General features: G+C 36.1%; 1 protein-coding gene across 2 annotated transcripts in view; it reads left to right on the top strand.

Moving 5' to 3' along the window:
• The window catches only part of zgc:91944 (uncharacterized protein LOC436941 homolog), a 33,696-nt gene extending 6,836 nt beyond the window's left edge, over positions 1-26,860 (top strand). The window contains exons 3-11 of one of the 2 annotated variants that reach the window (XM_056479621.1): positions 4,684-5,095; positions 8,317-8,402; positions 10,415-10,525; positions 11,304-11,429; positions 15,554-15,704; positions 19,356-19,438; positions 19,572-19,667; positions 22,308-22,429; positions 25,199-26,860. In XM_056479621.1, the coding sequence (XP_056335596.1) occupies positions 4,684-5,095; positions 8,317-8,402; positions 10,415-10,525; positions 11,304-11,429; positions 15,554-15,704; positions 19,356-19,438; positions 19,572-19,667; positions 22,308-22,429; positions 25,199-25,342 (1,331 nt within the window). In that variant the 3' untranslated portion in view covers positions 25,343-26,860. The remainder of the gene's footprint in view (positions 1-4,683; positions 5,096-8,316; positions 8,403-10,414; positions 10,526-11,303; positions 11,430-15,553; positions 15,705-19,355; positions 19,439-19,571; positions 19,668-22,307; positions 22,430-25,198) is intronic. The other variant, XM_056479622.1, reaches the window with a different exon arrangement.
• Positions 26,861-27,141: the final 281 nt, after the last annotated feature.

The following is a 27,141-nucleotide window of genomic DNA, read 5'->3' as shown; positions in this document are numbered from 1 at the left end:
CCATTGACTTTAAATTTATGAGTCACCACAAACCACAGTTTCAGCTAAAAACCTTCTCTAATGTTTTACTGAAGGAATAAATCACCTCAGGATGACCTTAACAGCAATTTTTCAGTTTTAGGTAAATTATACCTTTAAGCTTTCTGATTAGCCAGACTCAACAACACTGGCTCAGTTAATGAGTTTGGGGGTGTAACAGTTGTAATCTGTTTCGCTGATCAATCGCAGTTTTTTTTTTTTGTTGTTTGTTATTGTTGTTCTGTAGAGTGCATTAGAGTCCACCCACGCTTTCAGCAGCTTTCATTTGGAAAGTGTTTCTCTCATTCATCTCTCAAAAAGGTTTTTAAGACTTTATAAACCATGAATCAAACCAGCCAGCTACAAGGTGAACCAACCACGACATTATCAACATTGATTTGAAGTCAAAATAATTGATCTTGAATTAAAGTATTTGAAAATTGGACCAAAAAAAACCCCAAAGATGCAAGACCGTGTGCTTCACAGCTTTAATACAAGAAAGAACTACAATCCCATAGAGTGAAAGTAATATTTGTGAAAGTCATATTAGAAAAATATAGGAACAACATTTTATGTTTATTGTAAAATATAGATATACAGTGTCTAAATAGTTTGAGATTGCAGGGAACCATGAAACCCCCACTGTCTCAGCAGGGTGTATTCACACCTCTAGTTTGAAAAAAGTCAGGAAATTGGGTGAGTCCAGCTCTGTTTAGGTGGGAGTGTCGAGTAGTGAAAGAGGGAAGGGTTTGCAAGAAAAAGGGAGTTTCAGTACATGCACTACAGCTGATTTTCACAGCGGAAACATGCAGAGGAGATAGATCGTGACCACGTTTACATGGACATCAGTAATCAAATTATTTGCCTTAATCTGAATAAGACATTGGTTAAAGCTTCAGCTCAATAATCTGTATCAGAGCTTCTGAATGTTCCTTTCATGATCCCGTTTTACATGTTATAGCACATAGATCGATTAACATCATTGCCACACTATTCACATTTCCTGTGGAGTTTCATGTAATTTTGGGTATTTCATTCTTAATATGTTGACTTTAACTGCAGTTTGGCACTTTCACTTTCATTCAGGAACATTTCATGCATGCCCCGTTACAAATGAGATATTAGATGCGAGGAACGGCTGGAGGAGTGTTGTTTTACTGGAATTTTTCATACCGCACGCCGCCTGAGAAAAAAAAAATCCTCCGCATTTCTCTGTAGATGCAGGCACTCGATAGGTGCAGAGAATAGCATCAAACAGCCGTGTGTGTATAGACTATCCTGTCACAAAATGCGGCGAAAATCATACACAGCGAAAATCCTACACGACGGTAATGGTTTGATTGAGATGTTTAAATGTTTACATTCGGAGAGCAGCATTTACATGGATCTTTCAGTCCATAATACTGTAGTGATATTACTGTAAACCTAACTAAATCATTTTGACTAAGGTATGTCTTTAAAAACTGAAAGAGTACTGGTGACGACAATAACTAACTTTGCCATCTGAATAAACATAAACAAACAAACAAACAAACAAACAACACTGATCACACCCTTACCAAATCTGTAGAGACAGGGCAGTCAACACCAACTGGAACCGCATCTTTTTTGAAAAGAAGACGAGCAGCAAATCCGGATTTCCAGATGAGAAAAGCTCTTGGGTAAAACATGTTACTTACAAACATATTTTTGTCGCGTGTTAGCAGAGCACTGTAATCCACAAATGTGGGCCGACACGCAGCGGTGCTCTCATAGTGGGAAAATGGGAACAAAACCTTTGTTGCGACACATTTATAAACACAACACTGATGACCCATGTCTCTGAACAATTTTTTTTCCTTCCCTTGTTTTAATTATGGTTGGCAACACAATGTGGCGTCTCTCTGAGTCTGAACACTATAACAAGTAAAAACAGTTTTTGAAGCATTCATGCATATTAATGAAGTTGCGCCTCATTCACAATAGAGCGCGCTGATTGGTTCGAACCAAGTTTATCTCATGAATTAATGATGGTCGCTCAAAGATGTCACATTGTACCCGCTGGTACAGACAGCCAGTCTCCACACTGGAATTCACACGGATCTAATCACTATGAACGAATTTGCTCGAAATAATGCAAAAACAACAAATTTTCACTTTTTTGTGAAATATATATGTGTCCTAATAGTGTTTTTAGCAGTGTGGGACACATTTATGACTGTTAACATCTCAAAAAATGTGTTTTGGTTTTTCGTGACCCTTTAATGGATATTGAAATAATCATGTTGTTTATCACTTGGAATTTTACTTATAAACATGACATAAAATCAAATAATGGAGGTTGATGGCAATCTTGTAGGCTAGTCTTAAAAGTTTTTGTTTAAAGTCTGTTTCACAATGGAGAAAATGAATAGGATACCTCCAAATACCACCGGTTAGGCGAAATCGGCTCACAGCTTGTCTATGTGCAAGTTTATTAATGTTACAGGATGAGCTAATTGTGCATTTCCCTCCTTTTTCTCTGTCTGGTTTATTGTTAGTTACTACAGTTAATCAGTCATGTTTGTGGTAGACTGAAATTGGGACAGGATGCAGATGTAAAAGAGTATCCTGACCAGAGAACATCTGTTGTTTTGCTAAAAGTTATTGTTGTCACTTTACGCATGTTCTTATTGGGTAGTTATTACACTGTATGCTATTTCTGTGTATTTATACAAGAAAGCATACACAAAAGAAGTATACATACAAAAGTTCATTCATACAAAATGCTTTAACATTATATTTGAAAACAAATATTGAACTTTGCAGTAGTTTCTTTTCTCCACCTTCAACCACTTTTGAGGTCTTATTTAGCAAAATTTGTTTGTGCTATTTAAATACTATTTTTAAAGCATTGATGTTAACGCATCAAAATCATTTAAATATACGTTTGAGTAATATCTGTTAATATATTTTATTTCCTTACCTTTAAACTGGGTGTTACTTACTTACTTATTGTGATTTTTAAAGTCCATCATAAAACAAAGTTTACAATGTTTATTTTGCTAGCAGACAATGTTATTCTTTATGTGAACAATTAATCCGTGCATGTTAATCCCCAGAAAAAAAAGTTTGTTTTGGTAATCTTCAATCAAGGTTCGGCCATTTTCTTCTACATTTGGAATGGTGGTCTTTCTGTATTAACATAAGTTTGAAGGGCTTTATCCACAACATTCCTAACCACATCTCTTCTTAGGCTGATTTATACTTCTGCATAGGGCTGTGCGATTTGGGATAAAAATCTAATTGTGATATTTATTTATTTATTTTTTTTATAGCTGTTCGTAAGTTCTTTCTTAAACTAGAAGGTGAAGTCCACACTAGTGGCTTTGTAACTACTAGCTAGTTTGTAACTAAATTTGTTAACATGTTCTTAAAGCAAACCGTAGTTAGTAGGTCGTAAGCTGTCCGTAAAATCATGCGTATAGTCGCATTAATGACATAATATCCATTAAGAAGCATTTAAACCGTTAAACTGCTATACAATTCTGCAACTAATGTATCTATATTTGACTGTCCTATGGAAATGAAATGACAATTTATATTTTTATAGTACATTACATTACAATCAGTCACTACAGATGATGTACACAGCTGCATCGCGAGCCGTGAATGCACACGGAATACACATGCAGTTATCAAAACATTAAACTTTCATTTTGTGTGACTTTAAAACCAAAATATTCCCATATTGTTTTTTAATTTTTTAAAAATTTTTTGTGGGTGTTCCGCATAGTTCGGTTGCGCAATTCTGATTGGGCAGAACGAAAGTGTGTTCACTCAGTTGGCTAGTAAGACTGTCACACACAGACGCCATGCACGCATTTGTTCTGGATGGATTTCATGATTTTGCAGCCTCTTGTGATTTAACTAATTGCAATTTTTCAAATTGCGATTGCAATTCGATTTTGATTAATTACACAGCTCTGCTCTGTGTCATGCGCACTGGTATGGTCCGGCGCAGCCTCCGTGCGGTCACATAGCCCTCGCCGTGGCTGATGCCCATGGTGACGCCAATGCTGACGTGCACCTCTCAAAAAATGTAACTACATGTTAAAATGATGCATGGCACAAGCTCTGTGATTGGTTGGCTTGGTAGCTGTGACGAGTGTGGAGCGAGTGTTTACAAGTGTCGAGTCCCGTGAAGGAGGTCCAGATAAAACTTTTTTTGTTTTGTGTTTACCTTATGATTAAAGTTGTTGCACATCCGCCGATTCCCACCTCCGAATGAGCAAGTTTTAGATACATTAAGGTAGCGTTCCGAACAAACAAAAAACCTGCGAAGAAACTTCACACAGAGGAACATAACCTGCTGCCAGCTAGAGTTTCAGAAGTGCTATTGCAGAGCAACAGAAGTATACATGCCAACTACACACAAGGCATGCGCCGTTTGTCAGGGCGATCACTTGATGCAGAAGTATAAACCAGCCTTTACTGTTAGTTTTCTACAAGGGAATGATGCATAAAAAGAAAACCCCGCCCTCTACTCAATATTCTGTTTCAGTTGGACGTACATCAACATACTGAAACAAAAGTCTCAGCAACTTCCGGTTCACACAGACTTTATTGATGCATGCATTGCACAATTCTCATAAAAAGAAGTGTAAATGTGAAAAGAACATGATTTGGCCTTGTTTTGTCCCACAGATGTCAGGATGGAGTGTTGTGATGGGGAGCCGCGCTACACCATTGAACAGATCGACCTGCTCCAGCGCTTAAGGCTGTCGGGGATGACCAAACCTCAGATCATTCAAGCCCTTGAGTCTTTAGACAGGCTTGATCCAGACCATCGTTCCCCATGCTGCAACAATCACTCAACCCAACCCAGCGCCCCTACCTCCGCAGCCCCTGCTGCCCCGTCATCCTCCTCCTCATCCTCCTCCTCTCTTACCTCAGCCACCACGCAAACTCCTGTAATTGATGCTGCATTATCACCCAGTAACAGCTACGATGCCTCACCTCCACCCCTGTACCCGCCCAGTGGAGTTCAGAGGTCGTTCAGTTACGATTTGGCAGAAGAGGACTGGGATCTGGAGGAGAAGGTGGAGGAATACATGAGGTACTGTATCTGTTACGAGCGCACATTATGAGCTGCTTCTGTGGGCTTCTCTTCTCAGGTCTACTGAGAGGCAGAGATTAATATAACAGCTGATAATGACAGCAAATGTCCCTGAGCAACAGTGTAATTTTCAGAGAACAAGAACCCTTTCTGAATCAGGTCAGTTGGACAGTTGGTGCATATGGATACTTTCTGTAGCTTTTCTTGTAACGGCTTTGGCTCTGAAGAATGCGGTATGTTCCTCATTTAAATACACTTTGTGGCCAATTTATTAGGCACACCTGGCTAGCTTGTCTTCAGAACTTACCTAATTCTCCATGGTGTAGCTTTAACAAGGTGCTACAGAAACATTGCTTTTGGATTTTGATCCATATTGGGAGTATTGTGCAGTTTGATTTGTTGGCTGAACATGGTAGTTTACTCTCCCTCTTGTAATCGAAGTTGTTAATTTCTTTCTTTACGGAGTCAAAAAGAAATGAGAACTTTCAAACTGCAGATTCATATGGCTCTACATAATCCCAGTTGAGGAGTACATTTTTGAAAGTTCAAATCACGCCCAAAAAGTCCACCATATGGAGAAAAATTCTTCATTTCTTTTTGATAGAAAAAAGAAAGAAATTGCAAATCAAATCTTGAATGACATGGCTCTGAGTACAATTTTTATCCTGGAAGCGAGCTAATAATTGAATTGCCTCTTCCACCACATCCTAATGGGGCTCTTTAGGATCTGTGGACTGTGGAGTTTATTTAACTCAACTGTCATGTTCAAGAAACCAGTTTAAAATGATTTGACCTTATTGACAGTGCATTATAGGTGTAGCATCACAAGATGGGTTCACTATGGTCATAAAAGGGATAGAATGGACATGGTCATGGACATTAATGCTTAGTTGATATTTGGAGACCCAAAGTGTATCAAGAAAATCAGGACAGTGCATATTATGTAATAACCTAATTATAACACTCATTTTAGAATCTATTTTTAAAGCTTCTAACATTTTTCGCCATTTTAGAAATGTAAGACTTTTGTTTTGTCACTGTAATGCTTGTGCTTGTTTGGATTGTAGGAGGATTTTTATTCTGGAACCAAACTAATTATTTATGGTAGTCTATTGGATCTGTGGAGGCCATTTAAGTTTATTTAACTCAACTGTCATGTTCAAGAAACAAGTTTGAAGTGATTTGACCCTACATTATGGATTTACAAGATGGGTTCACTATGGTCATAATGGACATGGTCATGAACATTCATGCTTACAGTGCATCTCGAAAGTATTTAAAGCGCTTCACTTTTTCCACATTTTATGTTACAGTCTTAGTCCAAAATGGATTAAATTCATTTATTCTTTCAACATTCTACACACAATACCTCATAATGACAATGTGAAAAAAGTTTTTTTTTAATTTGTTGAAAATTTATTAAATAAAAAACCTGAAAAATCACATGTACATAAGAACATGTACAGCCTTTGCTCAATACATTGTTGATGCACCTTTGGCAGCAATTACAGCCTCAAGTGTTTTTGAATATGATGCCACAAGTTTGGCACACCTGTCTTAGGGAATTTTTGCCTATTCCTCTTAGCAGTAACTCTCAAGCTATATCAGGTTGGATGGAAAGCGATCCTGTACAGTGATTTTTCAGATCTCTCCATATATTCAATAGGATTTAGGTCTGGGCTCTGGCTGGGCCACTCAGGGACATTCACAGAGTTGTTCGTTGAATATCTCTCCATTGATATTTTGGCGGTGTGCTTTGGGTCATTGTCCTGCTGGAAGATGAATCGTCACCCCAGTCTGAGGTCAAGAGCACTCTGAAGCAGGTTTTCATTCAGGATGTCTCTGTACATTGCTGCATTCATGTTTCCCTCTATCTGGACTAGTCTTCCAGTTCCTGCTGCTGAAAAACATCCCCACAACATGATGCTGCCACCACCATGCTTCACTGTAGGGATGGTATTAGCCTGGTGATTAGCGGTGCCTGGTTTTCTCCAAACGTAACGCCTGGCATTCACTCCAAAGAGTTCAATTTTAGTCTCATCTGACCAGAGAGTTTTGTTTCTCATGGTCTGAGAGTCCTTCAGATGCCTTTTGGCAAATTCCAGGTCGGGAGTGGCTTCTGTCTGGCCACTACCATACAGGCCTGATTGGTGGATTGCTGCACAGATGGTTGTTTTTCTGTAAGGTTCTCCTCTCTCCACCGAAGAACACTGGAGCTCAGACAAACTGACCATTGGGTTATTGATCACCTCCCTGACTAAAGCCCTCCCCCGATCACTCAGCTTAGATGGCCGGCTAGCTCTAGGAAGAGTACTGGTGGTTCCAAACATCTTCCACTTATGGATGATGGAGGCCACTGTGCTTATTGGAACTTTCAGAGCAGCAGCTATGAATACTTTCCAGATGCACTGTAGTTGGTATTTTGGAGACCCAAAGTGTGTCAAGAAAATCTCCTGCTTTCATTTTGTTTACGCCGAATTTTGACTTCTGAATGCTGCAGCAAAAATTGAGACTCATAAAACCAGGGAACTTTTTCCAATCTTCTATAGTCCAATTTTGTTGAACCTGTGTGAATTGTAGCCTCGGTTTGCTGTTTTTAGCTCAAAGGAGGCACCGGTGTGCTCCTCTGCTGCTGTAGCTCATCTGCTTCAAAGTTTAATGCATTGTTTGTTCAGAGATCGTGTTTATAGTGAATAGTTTGATCAGTTAGAAGTACTCTGGCAATTTGTCTCTAAGACCTTTACTCACAAAGCTACTGCTCACAAGATATTTTTTTAATTTAGGAGAGCACTCTCTGTAAACTCTAGAGAAGGTTGTGTGTGAAACTTCCAGTAGAACAGCAGTTTCGGAAACACTAAAACCAGCCCAGTGTGACACCAAGGACCATGCCATATTTTAAGTAATTGAAATGGGTTTTTTGTGTGATCTGATGCTCCATTTGAACTCCTGAAGATCTTCTTGACAAAGTCTGCATGCTTAAATGCATTGAGTTTCAGCCATGAAATAATTACAGATATTACAAATATCTGAATATTTCCATTTAATTAGGTGTACCTTATAAATAGACCTATGGATGTACAGTACATATTATGCAATACCCTAAGTATAACACTCGTTTTAGAACATATTTTTAAAGCTTCTAATATTTTTCACCATTTTAGAACTGTTAGACTCAGTGTTTTAGTTTGTCGCTTTAATCATCGTCTTTGTTTGGACTGTAGGAGGGACAGCAACCTTGTGAAAGAAGAAATAAAGGCTTTTCTTAATAACAGAAGGATCTCCCAAGCAATTGTTGGCCAGGTCACAGGTACTCCACATGCTTTTTTGTCTCTTAATGGGGAGGGGGAGTGTGAATTTTTTATTTTTTATTTTTTTTACATCTCAAACAATTAAACCTTTTATTCAATAACAGTTATATATTATTTCCATACTATATATTAGTGCTTGTTGAGTATGTACCAAACTTGTCCGAATCAGCACTAACAGAGAGAGAATCTAGGCCAACCACAGCTTTGATAACCAAAACGTTGAGATGGTGGAAAAACATCAAGCAACTGAAGCTGATAATATCTGACTGGAAAGAGGTCACATTTACAGCTGATGAAAAAAATGCAAACCAACTCTGTGGACGCAAACTGTGATTGCAAACTCAGATTGTGTTTCCACCTCTTAGCTAATATGTTTCCCATTCTCAGAACAATTGCATGCATTCTTGATGTTTTACACAGATTATATGTTATACAGCAGAAAGATCAACACTGGATCTGATGAACCCCACAGAGGACAGATTGGGTACAGATGTGCTTATAGTATCAACATCAGTTTGTGTTGAGGGCAATTGGATATTATTCTCTATAAAATAGTCAAAAAAGGAAGATGTGTTTGAGATTTAAAATAGGATTAACAGTATTTTTGAAAACTTTTTTTAATGATTGTAGCCTGTGTGGATCACTGTAATGGAGGAAATAAGTACTGAACACGTCATGTTTTTTTCTTGGAATAATATTTCTAAAGGAGCTGTCGACATGGAATCGAACCAGATTTTGGTAAAAACCCAAACAATACAAACATAAAAACAAAACAAATAAAATCTGAAAAATGAGTTACGCGTAACAGCAATGAAAAGAAACAAAGAAAAGTGCTGAATTACTGAAACTTAATTAATACTTTATATAAAAGGCTTTTTTGGTGATGGCAGCTTAAAGATGCCTCATATGGAGAATGAAGTCACATGAGTTGCTCAGAGTTTTTCACAGACCTCAACAAATTGTTAATCTTAATGGTTCTGTGGGACTCGTCTATCAAATCTGAGCTTTATTTTGTATTTTCTATTGGATTCAAGTCGGGTGATTGACTAGGCCATTCTACAGCTTGATTTTATTTCTCTGAAAACATTTGAGAGTTTCCTTGGCTGTGTTTTGAATCGTTGTCTTTCTGAAATGTCCACCCTGGTTTCATCTTCATCATCCTGATAAAGTAGATGTTGGACTGAAGCAGCTAATATTCATTTACAATGACAAAAGGCAGAGGGTTGCTGAAGAACTACTGAGATATTTCAGCTGCTGTCTGGGCTTTCACTGCCTTTCTACACCTCCCTTTCTTCATGTGTTCAATACTTTTTCCCTGCATCATTTTATTTTATTACGCAAAACTTAAATTGCAAACTCTTTGGTTATTACCAACATCTGGTGAATATTTCAAGTCAACAGCATTTTTAGAACTAATGTTTTTTGAGATAAATGGTGACGTGTTCAATACTTATTTTCTCTCACTTTATAAAAAATATAAATTCATTTATATATCATATATTCTTCAAAGTAAGATGGACTGTTGACTGCATTGCTGAGAGAACAATATATTTACTTTTTATAATTGAATTACAAAATAATATTAAATTAAACATTTATTTTATAAGCATATTCCCCTTATTCCACAATATATTCTTTACATTTTAAAAGAATTTTGAAAAAAAAAAACAAAATTCTATCTATAAAAAAAACAAACTGAAATTATAGTGCAATTCATTTATTCTAAAAGTTATTTAATACAAATTATTATATATCTTTTGTAAAACAAATCAGTATTTGAAAAATTCTTTAGATATAATCACATGAAAAATTCACTTATTTTCTCTTTGGTTTATAAGTATGATATCTTTTTGGTTTGCAGAATAAAAAGTGAATATTACAAAATTGGCTGTTTTTAAACTGGTGGATGTTTTTACATTATTCAGTGGAAATCATAGCGTTTTCCAGACCTCATCCTAAACAAATGATCAAATCACACTTCTAAAACTGCTCCTATGTTGATATTCTGCAGGTATCAGTCAGAGCTACATTTCCCAGTGGCTCCTGCAGCAAGGACTGGAGATGAGCGACTCTAAACGCAGGGCCTTTTATCGCTGGTACCTGCTGGAGCGTAACAGCCCAGGTGAGCTGAGCTTCCATTGCAGGGACATGATTTGCCAAAAACAAGGGCCTGGATTTCTGAGTGTTTCATTTATTTATTATCATTTGCATTTGCTTTCTTGCCGTTTCCTCCCTATACGATTGACATGGTCCTTGAGGGCTTTGCATTTGACGAATTGTATAGTTCGACGTTCGAATGAGCAAGTGCATTGGAAGGGACATGCTGTGTTTCTACACTGAATTGAAATTCAATCAACTGTTGTCATTTCCCATCAGTTATGTGCTTAAGTTAATGCTGTTCTTGGCACATCCAAGAAGTGTAGGTTGTTCCAGTCTGAAATGAGCTTTAAAGCCTTTTAGGCTGTAACGCAGCCAACACTGGCATCGTCTTGCATTTATAATAAAGAGAACGTGTTGATGTTTGAAGGAGCTAATTAAGTAATGTGAAGCCCTCCAGGACCACTTCTGCTCTCCATCTCCCAGGTTAGACCCTCTTGTGTAGCTCTCAGTCCTGATCCTGGGTTTGTCAAATGCTGGTTTTCATGTCCTCTTTTGCACTGAAGTGCTGTTAACACCTGACCCTTACTAACAGAGCCCCAAGCATGACGCTTTTACGTTCTCTACAGTGCTAGAGAATTAAGCATGGCTCCAAGATACTAATCCTGCTTCTTAACACTGCAATGTTTTCTCAAAGAGTACTATCTTAATATTTGTTAATTGTCATCACCATTACTGACAAGTTTTTGGCCCCTCCGAGGGAACCTAGTTAACAGTTTTCTGATTGCCCAAATGGGTTAAAGGAGTCAGATGGAGTGAAAACCAGCATGTTCAGGTGCCCAGGAGCAGAACTGACTCTCCCTGGATCAGGCAGAGAGAACTGCTGATGCACCTCCTCCCCTGGTACTCTGCTCACCAGTCTCAGCCAGGTAATGTTCATCCAGCAGGGTCAAATCGAACAGAAATACTTTGGGAAATAAATAATTGTTCCTTTTTGAATCTTAAGTTGCCTTTCACCTCCATCAAATGATCCAGCTGCAGCTAGTTGCATAAATTTAGCCTATATGCTAAATAGGTTGATCATTTAGAAAATTAAATTGTCTGTTGATGTACTCTTATGCTATAAGATGTAGGTGATTTAAAATATATATTTTTTGCTTCAGTAGAACATACAGTGCTTAAGATTCTACACACAATACCCCATAATGACAATGTGAAAAAAGATTGTTTTTAAACTCTTGCAAATTTGATTACAATTAAAAAACCTGAGAAAAGATGTGCATCAGTTTTCACAGCCTTTGCCGTGAAGCTCTAAATTGAGCTCAGGTACATTCTGTTTCCACTGATCATTCTTGAGATACTTCAGCAGCTTAACTGGAGTTCACCTGTAGTAAATTTAGTTGGTTGGACATGATTTGCAAAGGCATCTGAAGGACTCTCAGACCATAAGAAACAAAATTCTCTGGTCTGATGAGACTAAAATTGAACTCTTTGGAGTAAATGCCAGGCATTACGTTTGGAGAAAACCAGGCTCCGCACATCACCAAGGTAATACCATCCCGAGAGTGAAGCATGGGAGTGCAGCAGTTGGAAGTGCAGCCATGGTTAAGTTTGTATTTTACAGTGAGGCTCTTTTTGCACCGAGTAATATAATCAATAACAGAAAATGGAAGATGCCATTACACCAATCATTTTTATATTAAACATATTTAATAGTGAAATCAAATAATTATAGTTTAATAATTAAGTTAATTTTAAGCTATCTCACCGCCCACCTGCAGGATTGCTGAGGCCCACTAGCTGTGGCCCTCCGGTTGAGAATCCCTGTTTTAATACATTCATAACGGCATTCGTGTTTTATGGTCATGCTTTAAAAAAACATACAATTTTGCTGTAAAACTCCTGTACAGTAGTCCCACAACATAATTTCACATTTGTTACTCGATGACACTCTAATAACCTGTCAGAAATGTCTAGTGGCTGGGAATTACCTTTGTGTGTGATGCAACATTAATATTGTTTTCTTGTGTTTACATAGATGAATATAGCTACGGTGTAAATGCACAGTATAGTTACGAGCTTATTGCCACAATATATTGTTATAACAACTTGATATCATTGCCTTTGGTGATTTCCTGAAGATAAATACCAAAAAATAACGCAACTGAAATAATTAAAGCAGTTGGTCGCCATCTTCGATCTCATATAAAGTAAGAGATCGCGTCAACATATGATGACGAGTGCGGGTGTTGTAGTGCTTTCCCATTTCTTAGTGGGAAATTTGAAGCCCTTCCCCTTCATATTCTGATTTATGGGCCAATAGGTAAAAAATAGAATTGGGATTGAGCCTTAGCATGTGCGAGAGAGAGATCATGTCTGTGCATGTAAATGACATGGGCATATCTAATAGCTCATAGTAATGTTAATACACACAAACTCACCTTTCTTTTACAGATGGATTGTTTTGTTTTAGTTGAAGAAGAGTCAGTGAATCGTCATCAGTCTCAAGTATTTTTATTTTTATTTTGCCTGTATACTTTCTGGTAGCCATTGACTTCCATTTTGAATCATCAAAGATCATAGTTTTAGCTAAAAATGTTCTACTGCACATGATGACCAATCTTAAAGAAAGAAATGTGTCGAGTTGTAAGTCTTTGTAAGTTGCAAGTCTTGCATTTTATGCAACTAGCCACAAAAGCCATTTGTTTCCAGTGAAGTTCTGATCATTTGTGATCTTTGGATGCCCTAATATTTGATATTTTCCAGCTAGTCCATATACTGTCATTGTTTTGAAATTGATTTATTATATTTTTTTTGTAGTTGTTACTTAAATTGTTGATTAGCCCTAGAAAACCTGTTATACTTTGAAGTTGTGATATTTTGTTTTGCTGGGATATACATGTTCCAATATGAATACAATTTTACTAGAAGATTTGAATAGCTCTGTTTGCAAAGAAATCATTAATTTAGATCATCTGGGATGATCAAGTCTTTTTCTATGCCATGCATTTGCATAAATTATTATACATAACAAGCCAAAACAAATCGATAAACAGTGCCTAACAGAGTCTTACAGTATTCCAGTATAGAAATTGAACAATCAAATGTAAAGTAACATGGTTATCATTGTATACATAATTAAAAGATAATAATATCTTTAATCTAATCCTGCAATGTGACTATTACAGATACACACATTGCGCAAACGGCTTTCTGCCCTTTATTTATCATTATGATTTAAATTAAAAATGCATAAATACCAAGAATTTATACATGCATATGAAAAGTTCTGTAATGATTGACAGACCAATTTTGTCTATGTAATAATAATAGTAGTTTCACTTGAGTGGTGCAACAATGTCAGATCCAATATAGTTGGCACATCACTGGCTACATTTCCATCCACTTATTTTCATGTGCATTTTGGATATGCACATAAAAAAAGTTGATGGAAACTCCAAGATGTGCATAAGTTCTATAAAACATTAGAGCATAAGTGAGTAGGACAACCTTTTTATTTGATAAGACATGTGCATAAACTGCGATGGAAACACTTTTACCGAACAAATTCCATTATGCGCATAAAAAAACGTCATGTGATTTGGTTATATGAGATCATGTAATGATGAAAATGTGTGTGAATAAATAAACCAGCAGGCTGAGCACACTGTAAAACATCTGAAATTTTGCAGTTTTGGTTATAGTAAAACACTTAAACCGTTTCAGTATTAGTGTTATTATATTATTAATGACCTCCAGAATCAAAAGCGTCTGTGCTCTGTCTCGCGCCTTTTAAGACAAGATTCACACAGATTTTCCTACCAAAGCGAATTTTGTTTTAACTGTTGATATTTGACGTCAATTAATTAGGAAGTGACGATTTGGTTTTCTTTGACTTGTTGGATGGAAGCGCTGCTTTATTCGCACATCTTTTATGTGATATTCCAGTTTGCGCATAAAGTTAATTTGCATTTTTAGATGAAACAGCTACTGTCTATCTGAAAATTCAGCATTGAATGTTCCTAAATAAATTTGTGGTAAAATTATTGAAAAAATAACCAAGTTCTCACCAATGCACTCTTTTCTAATGTTTGGACCACAAGAAAGCTAATGCATGTTTTCCACAGCATTGCACAACTGCTTGTTGTATTCAAAGCATCTTTATGAATTGGTTTCTGCGTAAACCTGCATTTCCCTCTTGTTATTTGCCTCCTAGGTTGGCAAATCGTAGGCAGAACTAATCAGACAGCGATGTAGGAGCAGTTGATCTTCTGTTTAGCCACTCGATTACAATAGAAAATGGCACCTTTCATTTTATGAGAGCTTTGATTTCTAAACTATAATATTAAGAATAAAAAAAATTGATTTAACAATTTATGACGCCATTGATGAAATAATGATCATGTTTTGTTGGTCAGTCTAGGCCTATCACAATACCTATTTTTATGTTGTACAATATATTGCACCAAAACATATTTCAAGATCTCATTATATAATGCCAGAATGACAATACAATATCACAATGCAAATACTCTCTTCCAAAGAACACATAATGTTTTATTCTTATGAATATTTAATTGAACTATAGTCATTTTAACATTTTAATAATTATACATTTGAATCATAATGTGAAAACGCATATCCTAAATAAATAATAATAAATGTTAACAAAAAAAGTGCATGGTAAAAAGTAACAGAGGCTATCAGATCTATTTTCAGTTGTCAGACACCCACATGAAAATATACTATAGTAATTCATAGTAAATACTATAGTGCTTTTTAACCATACTGAAACTGACACCTCCAAGAATTGGAGACACCTCCTAGAATTGTTTTTTTTTTTTATGTATAGGCGATATATATTGCATCACCAAAAATGATTGAAGTCATGTCCATGTGTTGTGCGATAAGTCAATATATTGATTATTGTGACAGACCTAGCATCACTTATTTTTGGTTTAGTTACATGTGGGGTAAAGTTATATTTTTTTGCTATTTTGGTTGTGTGTGTTTCAACTTACATATTTGATATTTTCAACAACGTTCACAACAGGTGCCACATTGTCCATGCGCTCCCTGGTTAAAGAGGAGCCCGACTGGAGGTTGGCTGGAAGCCCTGCGGACCGGGCAGCGGTTGGACCTTTCAGACTGCGCAGAGGTAGTCGCTTCACCTGGAGAAAAGAGTGCCAGTCAATCATGGAGAGGTAAATCATAACACATTACTGTCTTTGGCACTATTCAGACAGTAATTGTTCCTCAGGGTGACATTTGTGGAAGAACATCTGCGTGGCTGCTTTGAGATAAAACACACCGAGAGAGGCACTTGCATGCGGGTATTGAAATATGGTTTTTACTCCTCTTTCAAGGGCTTAAGTAATTCCTGTACACATAAGAAATTAATTATGCAAGTGATAGATGCAAAAACATTGAAATCAAAATTTTGACAATCAATAAATATACATATATGAAAAAAAAAATAAGAGACCACTTGGAAATTATCTGGATTTACAATTTATGTTTGTGTGTTTGAGTAAAATGTTATTTTTAGTTCTTGTTCTACCAACTATCAATGACATTTCTTCAACATTTTAAATAAAACTTAAATTAATTGGGTAACACTTTACTATAAGGTTGTGGTAGTTAAAGCATTTACTACCATGAACAAACAATGAACAATACATTTATTACAGTATTTGTTCATGTTCGTTTTCGTTAGTGAATGAAAATACAGTGGTTCATTGTTAGTTCATGTTAACTCACAGTGCATTAACTAATGTTAACAAGCATGAATTTTGATGTTTATAAAATAATTGTAAATGTTGAACTATAATTAATATATTGCTGTACAAGTGTTGTTTTTCTTTTCTTTTCTTTTTTTGTCTTTATTTGCGCAAGATTTCAACGATATTCAAATAAAACAGAAAAAATAAGTCGTAATGTGCAGGAAGAAGCAAAAAGGCTTATTTAGAGCCTCTACCTAAATAATAATAATAAAAAAATGACAAAACAATTGCATTACAACAAATGCTAAATTGCAGTTACAAGTAATTAATAATACACACAAATGAAATTACAAAATCACACAGTTGAATTATTAGCCCCCCTGTTTATTTTTTTAACAGAAAGCAGATTTTTTTCAGCACATTTCTAAACATAATAGTTTTTAATAACTCCTTTATAATAACTGATTTCTTTTATATTTGACAGCCCATAATATTGTACTAGATATTTTTCAAGACACTTCTATTCAGCTTAAAGTGACATTTAAAGGCTTAACTAGGTTAATTAAGTTAACTAGGCAGGTTAGGGTAATTAGGCAAGTTTTTGTATAACGATGGTTTGTTCTGTAGACTTATTGAAAAGGGGCAAATAATTTTGACCTTAAAATGTTTTTAAAAAAAATTTAAAACTGCTTTTATTCTAGCCAAAATAAAACAAATAAGACTTTCTCCAGAAGAAAAAATATTATCAGACATACTGTGAAAATTTCCTTGCTCTGTTAAACATAATTTGGGAAACATTTAAAAAAAAGAATGAAAAAAATCAAAGGAGGGCTAATAATTTTGACTTCAACTCTACACACAACCATAAAATAAAATTAAATCAACAATAGACAATAGAATTCTTACAAAATTACAGGACAACATTAAAGTGATTCCTTATGCATCTCTTAAAACATGCTAAAGAGGAACTTTTTTTTTTTTGTTGAATGGGATAAATCATTAAATCATTTAATACCCCTATATCCAATCAAGTGTTGCGCTCTACATGTATGAACGTTGGGAGAATAAGCTTGAGAACTGACAAGTAAAATAACAATGAACCTGTGAATTTACTTTGAAATATCTTCTGAAAATATTTGGCATGTTACCTTTATTTGAATAAATCTTCTACTTAACACATTTGAAAAATGTTAATATCATAGATTGAAGGAAGATGGAGTTTCTGAAACAAAATGGTGGACGGAACAGTTCTCTTCTCTGAAGAAAAAGTAAATATTTTGAAGAGTAGTAGGGAAAGTACTTACCCAAACTATATTACAATATAAAAGATATTGATAAATTAAACTATAAAACAGTGTAAGAAAACATTCTGTAGTAACAAGATGCCTAACCCTCCTTAATATACCTGTGCACTTTAATTACCCGGATGATGCACTCATTCAATCTGTAAAATGAAATGATGAATGGAATGATGGACACTTCACGCACTCAACGGCTGCTGCTTTGCTCACGTAGCGGAAGGGGCGGAGCTTTCGAGTGCACATGTTGGATAACTTTATTTATTTTGGATTGTGGAAGCAATCACTCCTACGAGAGTGATTATAGCGCCTCCCGATGGTGAATACGGTTATACTCATGGCAGGTATTATTTGGTACTTTGGTTATTTCACTAATTTGACAACCTTCAAACGTCATCCGGCAAACGGTTTGAATTTCCGCTTAGTAAAAAAACATTAGTGTTCCATTTGGGACAACACTACATACATATACTGCTGTTGAGTGTGTAAGTCCATAAGTACATAGTGCATAAGTGCAAAGTGTATAGTTTCCCATTTGGGATGCAGCTTTTGTGTGGTTGAGTTATTAGTACTTCCTCTTCCATGGTGAAACACTGAGGTTTGTCAGTCTGCCATGGACACGCCCTTTGGCGAAAACTCTAGATCTTCACAATTTCACATCACTAAGACTTTTGGATAAAACTAACGGAACTGTTTGTTACAGTGTACAATATGTATAACTGTAACTGGATATTGGCATGTAAAAGAATTCAGGTCGGGACTCTTCTCTTTGATAAGACTGACTCTTATCAAACGTGTAAATTTTGAAGCAGATCGGACAATGCATGCCTGAGTTATAACAACTTCCTGTTTCATGGCGAAGCATCAAAGTTTGTGAGGCCGCCACGGAGAGTCCCTTTGACGAAAATTCTAAATCTTCGCAATTTAACATTGCCAAGGCCTTTATATGACAATACCCAATTTTGGTGTTGATGTGATAAAATCTCTAGGAAGAGCTAAAATACAACGTTAAAATACAAACGGCACTTTTCCGGCACAGAAACTTAAAAATGTCCAGCTTCCTGTTGGGTTTGAGATTTTGCTCCAAGAGACTCTTTTGTAGATATTGGCATGTTTGATGTGTGTGCCAATTTTCGTACATGTGTGTGATTCGTAGCTCGGGGGCCAGTCTGTCAACAGTGCTCTGTCGAGTCATTTTGCCACACCCACTTCCAAAACCTATAATAAACGTAAATTTTTGCCACTTCTGGGGCGTGTGCAAAGTTTTGTGAGTTTTTTTTGGCATGTTTAGACCCTCAAAATCACGATTAATTCTAGAAAAGGAATTCTAATAGAGCCTATGCTAGGTTCTGGTGCTCAGTCCCTATTTAACTAATGAAACCTTATTGCAAAGTGTAACCATTAATTGATAATTTGAAAGAAATGTTACTTGACGTTTTGTAGAATTAAACAAATGTTAACATTTTATTCAAACACATCTCTATTAGGTCCAGTATATGCGGAAAAATCCAGAGTTTTATACATTCAATAAGTTTAAAAAAAAAAATTATTTCATTAAGATTTGCAATATCACTATCCTCATATATATATGCCTTCTATTTTAATTTTGTAGTGAGTTGTGGTGGCAGTGTTCCCATAAAAGTCGAACATTTCTCCATTCATAATCATTTTTCGCACTCTGTGTTTTAATGTAATAAATATTGTTGAGATAAACCCATTTTATTCATCTAATACATTTCACTGTGTTCTAAAGCTGCTACTTTTTCCCATTGGTTGAACAATGATTATGATACTCCCAAAGTCTTGTTCCAATTCGCTTCATTTGTTCTCACAGTTTCTTTATCGAGAATCAGTATCCCGATGAGGCCAAAAGAGAGGAAATTGCCAACGCCTGTAATGCTGTCATTCAAAAGCCTGGTAAGTGATTTCAATCAGTATCTAAGCTGCTCGAAGCCATTGCGGAAAAATGTACTCGCTATATGTGTATAAATGTGTATGTATAAATGGCAGTGTACTAATTGATGAATTTCTTCTATAAATGTTGTTTCAGGATGCAAACTGTCAGAGTTCGAACGAGTCACTGCGCTCAAAGTGTACAACTGGTTTGCTAATCGGAGGAAGGAGATGAAGAGACGTGCCAACATAGGTGAGCATCAAAATTTTGCTATGCTTGAAGCTATATTTTCTTATATCCACTTCATTACATTTATTTAAGCCAATTTACAAGTTGTCTGGTTGTGTACATTTAAGCCCTTGTTGATTATTACCTTATGAATATACAGTACCTGCTTTCTTATTTCTTGCAATTACAATTTAAATGTTTTGTCCTAAGATTGAATCTTCGTAGGTCATTCTAATATAATTTTTGTAGTTCAAGAGACATTTCGGTAACACTTTAGAATAATGGTTTATTTGCTACTGTATTTACTAACATTAAGTTGGAATAATCTTGTAAAGCATTTATCATAGTTCAGCAAAAAATAATGCATTAATACAATTGAATGTTGTGCTTGTTAACATTAGATCATGCATTCAGAGTTATATAACATTTACTAATGTCAACAAGAATGAATAAATACCATAATAAATGTATTACTAATTATTTGTTCATATTAGTAAATACGTTAACTAATGGACCATTATTTTAAAATGTTACTGACATTTCTTACTATCACTAGTTAAAAGTATACATTTTCATTTAAAATGAATATTTTCTCTTAATATTACAGGGTTGGTTTGTAGGGTATAAACAAGGTTTGCGCATTTGGGCGCAAACCTTTAGGCATTTTTTTATTCAAATTTTCTCAGTGGAAAGTTGTGTTTTCAAACTTTGAAGCAACTCACTATGTGCTCCTAATAAAATTTAATTTAGAGAACTTATTGATGTACTGTATGCCCTACAATCATTCATTTAAATGTATTTATTTGGTCTTAACCCTTTCACACATACAACCACACTAGTATGATCAGCCTTGGCTGCTCCCTGAAGCCTACGATCACACCGGTGTGATTTGACCATTCAGCGCACATAATCAACTGCTAAAAGTCAAATTTGACAATGTGCTGAGGCACAGAATGAGGTGCGCATTGCTTGTTATAAATCCCAATTTATCCATGCTTTCAAACAAATAATTTTTTTTTTTTAGATTTAGTACATTTCAAGGGGAAATGAAGCACTCAGTCAAGTTTACCTTATTTTGTACACTGGATTCCACTTTAATGAAAATATATTAAACAAACTCGATTTATGTAACCATTTAGAAGAAAACGGCATGTTTTACTATAGATTTTAGACCTAGGGCACCACCACCTTGGAATGTTGCTGTGTCTGACGTCACAGGGTTGGTTCCATTCGCTTAGCAGAACAGATACAAGTAAAGGAGACTGTAAAGCCTAATTTAACCCAATGCGTGAAGTTGTGGGTGTGGAGCTGCTGCAAATACAAGCATCAGATGTGTGTCTAATATAAAAGTATATATATTTATTCTATTTTTCTTTTTTCCCCCGTTTAATTACCGGTCATTTGATGCGCTTTGCATCACTTTCTGTATTAAGCTGCCTGACTGCCTGTCTGTGATTGTAACGGACTGAACACTGGACAGCCTAATTTAACCTAATGCATGAAGTTGTGGACGTGCATCACAAAGCTGCTGCAAATACAAGCATTTAGGTGTCCAATACCTTTTGTTTGATGCGCTGTGGTCCGCTCTCTCCCGCTGCTCCAGTGCTGCCTGAAGAGGGGATTTACATTCAGATTACTGCAACGGTTAAAATCATACATGACTTCATGCTTTATTAAATTACGTCTGTGTGGGTTATGTCAAGACATATTCCCTTATCAAGTCAATCAACTCGATCTCTCAACATGTATGAAGGATGTAACCTGCCATGAGAGAAACCGTGCTGGGATGATGCTATATTGACTTGAGTATCCTCAGCTGTATCCCATGTAGATCTCACCACGCTGCAGAAGAGGGTGAAGTCTAAATGGGATACAGCTGAGGGTACTCGAGCAAAGACTAAAGAATACGTCAATATAGCATCATTTTTGTGACTCTGTACAACAAATTAAAATTTTACATTACCGTGACAGTTGGGCATAGGATTGAGGTAGGGGTAAAAGCTAATAAAATATAATTAATGCGTAATTGAATAAATAATATAAATACTTCTCGTTAACTTCAGATAGCAGCTGTATCCCTTCTAGCTACAATGGTGGCGCCCATCAAAATAGCATAATTTATGTGACACTCCATAATAAAATACAATTAATGCGTAATTTAATAAATAATATACTTGTTGTTAACTTCCGATTGCAGTTGTATCCCCTTTTAGCAACAATGGCGGCGCCCATTCTCCTTTACATAATAAATAATATGATCATTATTAAGCTGTTTAAAAGACAAAATATATGTTCTATCACATATTTGAGAATCAGAAATTTCACAATGTAATTAGAATATTTGTCAATATTTACAGAAAAGGGCAAAAAGAGACGAAATACGATATATGCATAGATCATTGAGGCTGGTAGGTCACGTTGACGGATGACCATGGGGACTTTAGAATGCAATGAATTCTAAGTAACAGTCAGAGAAAAAAAACTCATGCAGGAATTTCAGCTGGAGTATTTAAAACTCACACATGAAAGGTTTAAAGAGTCTTAAATATATCTTTATAAAGCCTCAAGAAACTCTGTATTAGCTTTTTTGCTGTAGTCAGGCTGCTACATATGAACTGCCGTCATTATTTGTATATTGCATCATTTGCACACTTGTTCGCTCAGAGGCTGCCATACTAGAGAGTCATGGGATAGAGGTGCCGAGCCCCAGCTGCCACTCCAACAGCGAAGAGGTCGAGACTCAGGAGTTTGGAGATCAAGTTACGAGTCAGCGCTTCTCTGAGCAGGTTAGAGATTGCTGTAAATACACTACTTCAACTGTTTTTAGGGTCATGCTTGTTTGCTTAATCAGTGTTTTCCGACAGAGTCTTCGGATCCTGTTTATCTTAGCTTAGTTTAGTAATTGGATTAGTCCATTAACATCTCGCTTAAAGGTGCCCTATAAAGAAAATCTGAGTATATATAGACATACATGTAGAAAAATAAGAGTTTGGTAATTGGAAATGACCATAGCGTGAGCCTCAGATACTGTTGTTTCCTCGTTCTCATGTAAACTCTGTTAGTGTTTACATGCAAGTCTTAAAAATAAGCCAATCAGAACACAATACAGTGTTGCGTTGCTCACAGGGCATGTCCTCAAGATTTGCAAGTACTTTGTCACGTTCATCCAGATATGACAAGCGTCATCAGGTGACCGGCAGCCATAACACTGACTGATATGTTGCACCATAAGATGAATAATGAGATAACAATTATAATGTCCCTCCCTTATTTTTTAGGGGGTTTTAACCTTTAATGGATAGAATAGGGCAGAGAATTGACAGGAAATTGTTGGGAGCAGAGAGAGGGGAAAGGTCGGCAAAGGACCTCAAGCCGGGAATCAAACTCAAGTCGCCGGGAGCACCATGGTGCTATATGTCGGCGCACATAACCACTAGGCTATTGGCGTCGACTTCCCTCCCTTATTTTAAAGTTTATATCAAATTTATTATGTATGTGGGGCTTTTATTTTGAAAATAGGAGATGCCACAAAGTCGAATCAGTTTGATTTACTATTCATTAATAAGAAACGACTCTTTAGAGCTCGGTAGAACACAAATGCGGAATATACCGATTATAAATTTATTCAGCGCCAGCACATAGAGGCATTAGGTGTGTCTAATAGTATATTTAATTTATTGTGTTTTAGCAAAAAATATTTGTCATTTGAGATGAATAAACATATGTAGACTGTTGAGTATTAATGTTCAATGCGGGTTTAAGCATAGTGTCTTACTGCAATTTTGCTGGAGTAAAAGCAATAGCACGCTATTTAATGTCATCCGTTTATGCAGAGCTTGATATTAATTGTTGACTGTGTTTTATATTTACATTTGTAGCTTCAAAATACAACATAATGCATCTCAGTCTGCCCCTTTTGTTTAAGTTTAATTATAATTTAGCCAGTATTTTATTGCTAAAATAAACCTCTCCACCACTTAAGTTAAAAAAATTTGGGGATCTACTCCATTTATTAAAATATTTTTTTGACAAATGAAGAATTATTATTTTTCACATTTATTTCAGAGTAAATCATGATGTGTGTGCGAGAGAGAAAGAAGCAAGCACTGAGAGCTGCATCAGAGCTAAGCTCATAAATATTCACTACCATTCCAAATATGGTCAATAAAGACCTTCGGATTCTAGGGCTATTTTATGAATAATAAATAAGCATATAAAACCATTTCTGGAGAAGTTTTGAACCTACCTAAGCCACATAACTACTATGTAGATATCAGAGAATAATTTAACGTCTTGAATCAGTGCAGTATATGGCACCTTTAAAAAAAACGTAAGTGGTTTAAGGCTATGGGTTTCCACTAGGAATATCTTGATCAGTTGTTTTGCCCTCGAGTCAGAGTCATTTCATTTTGAGTATCTACCAATATCAAAACCCGATCTGAAACTTCTATAATACATAAAAAAGAATAAAGAAGAGTGAAGAAACCGATCTAGGATGTTCCTTATTTTTTATTTAATTCACCTCATTTTAACATTCAACAACTCGGTTCTCAAACAGAGCACTTTTTTTAGGTAGCTTTAACAATCAAGTAATAAATAACATAAATTCTTCACTTTTGGACTTTAGCGCAACAGTAAATATAAAAAAAATCTAATATTAAAAACAAATAGCACCTTAACTTAAAATACCCGACAGGCATCCCTAAGTTTACATATCTTACAGTTTGCTATGGCAATGTTGTCGTCATCAAGGTTACAAAACCTCCAGACCGCAGACATACTTGCGCTTTCCGCTTCAAGCTGCTTCCGTGTTCTACTTTGCCAGCATTTAACCAATAGCGTCTCTGCAACAAAGTGATGTCATGCCGCACGCATTGCTGTTTCTGTGTGATATATATTCACACACACACACACACACACACACACACACACACACACACACACATATATATTTCAGTCCTGATTGGGAGGTAACGTCCAATTCCGATCAAGTATGTTACCGTATGATCGAGCTGATTTCCGTTCACATGATCAGATCTGGACATCCCTAGTTTCTTTCTAATTTCTAGTACTTTTTAAGTGAAGTCAACTAGTTTGGGTTAAGAGTGTGTAATTTTTGCATTTCAAGCTTGAATCTTAAGTAGTTACATCATATACTAAGTCCGAAGGAGAATGAAAGGTTAGTATTTTCTATGTTATGGCTAGGAATTATACTCTCATTCCAGCGTAAAGATCAAGGAACTTTGCTGCTGTACCACAGCTGGAGCAGATGCAATGATATTATGCAGTGGTAAAATTAAAATTAACTGTTTAACTCTGAGGGACTGTTTCTTTCATTTTAATCTGTCCATCTAACCATACTTAGAATTCTCATTGAAACGCTCCAAAAGTACTTTAGAAGTTTTTTTTACTCTGTGAGGTTGAAGTTGTGACAAATAAGATCAACATTATGACGTTGTTAAATTTGTGTTTTAAATTTCATTCATAATGGTTTTAAATTTGACTCGATGAAACGTGCAGAAACCCGTTAGATTGTGATTGCTTTGTTTTTCCAGGAGGATCTCTCTCAGAGAAAAGACATTGAGCCAGAAGGTGTCATGCTACCTCCCGTGGATGTGGTGTCTCTTCCCAGCCCAGCCTGTCAACTCGTGGAGCGAAAGCTGGATGAATCGAAAAGAGAGGCTACCGATGATGATTAACCAATGAGCAGAGTCATAGGCTGCGTCCGAAATTTCTTACTTCCATACTATATAGTACGATATAGTAAAAACAATATGCGATCAGAGTAGAATTTGAAAAACAGTATGCGAGAAGTACCCGGATGACCTACTACTTCTACCGAGATTATGAAGCACGCATCCAATGGGCGCTATGCTATCTCATGAAGCACTATGAGAGAATTCATGAATATGAGTTAAATGACGCAACTGATGCAGGTGGGTCACGTGATAACGAGAAATGGCGGATGTAGCACATCCGAGTTCCATTCATACTAATCACATTCATACTGTATAGAACGTACTTTTCTAAGGCTCGTATAGTAAATTCTAATTCCAGTGTAGTACCTACTGAGTAGTAGGCGATTTCGGACGCAGCCATATTTTTGGTCCAAAGCGGCTTGACATGGTTTTTTTTTTTTTCACAGCCAAGCCTGACTCTCTGGTGCCTCTAGTGGTAGGGAGGCCACTGTATCAATGTATCTACAATAATCATGCTTGTAGTAACGGCAATATTTACTCTATTCAGTATATCGTGCATTCCAAGACAGTCTTAACGCTTTCCCGTATAAGGGAGAGATGCGTAAAGTGCAAACTAGTAACTTTTTTCCTTCATGCGCAAGCTTTTTACTTTTATTTCTCACAATATTGTCTGTGCAAGCAAGCAGTGTAGAGAAACCTGCAGGACAGGTGTTTAATTTGACAGAAGGGGTGCATTGAATTCAGTTTGGAGGAGCTCAGTAGTCTCGTAATTGTCATATGCAATAGTTAAAAGACAAGATGGGATGGTACACCCCTGAAAGATACACCAACTCAGGTAGAACTAAACTTGTCAATTGAACGAGAAGATCACCATTGTGGAAATCAAAGTATTTCCCACAGTTAATGGTTCATTGGGAAGATATGTGTCCCATTTCATCAAGCATACCAGACTGTGTACATATTGTTTTTCTTTTTTTTTTTACTTTCAAATGCGATCTGAAATTAATATTCAGATAATCATAGCTCTGTTTTTGTATACACGACGATTGTAAGCTCTTTGTATCCAGCCACTTAAGCTAATCTTACCCTGACTAGTGTGAGGGGTCTAAAATGCTTCAAATGTTTCCCCCTTAAGGTGTTATTTGCTATAAGCATCATTTACTTACCTCTTGAATAAGGTAATGCAGTATGTAAAATGACAAGTATATCAGCATCTAATGCAACAAGCTGCTTTTCAGTGGACTATTGGGTATCCACTGTTTGATTTTATGTGTCTTAATGAAAGCCAAAGCAAGGCAAGTTGTAAAGCAGAGGATTTTACATGGACTAAACGTTTGCTTAAGGCACATTACCGTGCCTCAGTGAGAAGCGCTTTGAGCGTGTAAAGGCTTTAAGCTGTGCAGTATGATTATTCTGGCCAATCAGCAATGTACACAAGCAGTATGCAATGCTGTGCGCTGTCCAGGGCCCCTACTCTGTGCTTTTTCCTAATGACACAAAATAAAATCAATAAACAAACATAGCGTGGAGATTGAATTCAGTTTGTATTTGGGAAAGCAACGTTTCTTGCATGTTCTTTTTTTTTCTTAAAACAGGCCTACACATTGCTATTCTTCTATTGTTTTGTTCATAAGATTAAAACTACTGTAGAAATAGTATTCTGGAATTGGGAGGAAAAAAAAAATCAGAAAAATTTATTTGAAGTAGCTTGATGTGTTTTAAATTGTAATTTATAAACATTGGCAGTTTAGTAAAGATTGATGAATTTTCGGCCATTATATCAGCTATAATATACATTA

This window comes from Danio aesculapii, chromosome 19, assembly GCF_903798145.1.
Source record: "Danio aesculapii chromosome 19, fDanAes4.1, whole genome shotgun sequence".
Lineage (NCBI taxonomy): Eukaryota > Metazoa > Chordata > Actinopteri > Cypriniformes > Danionidae > Danio > Danio aesculapii.
Note: the sequence above shows the minus strand (reverse complement) of the source record. Positions and strands in the feature narration are given on the sequence as shown.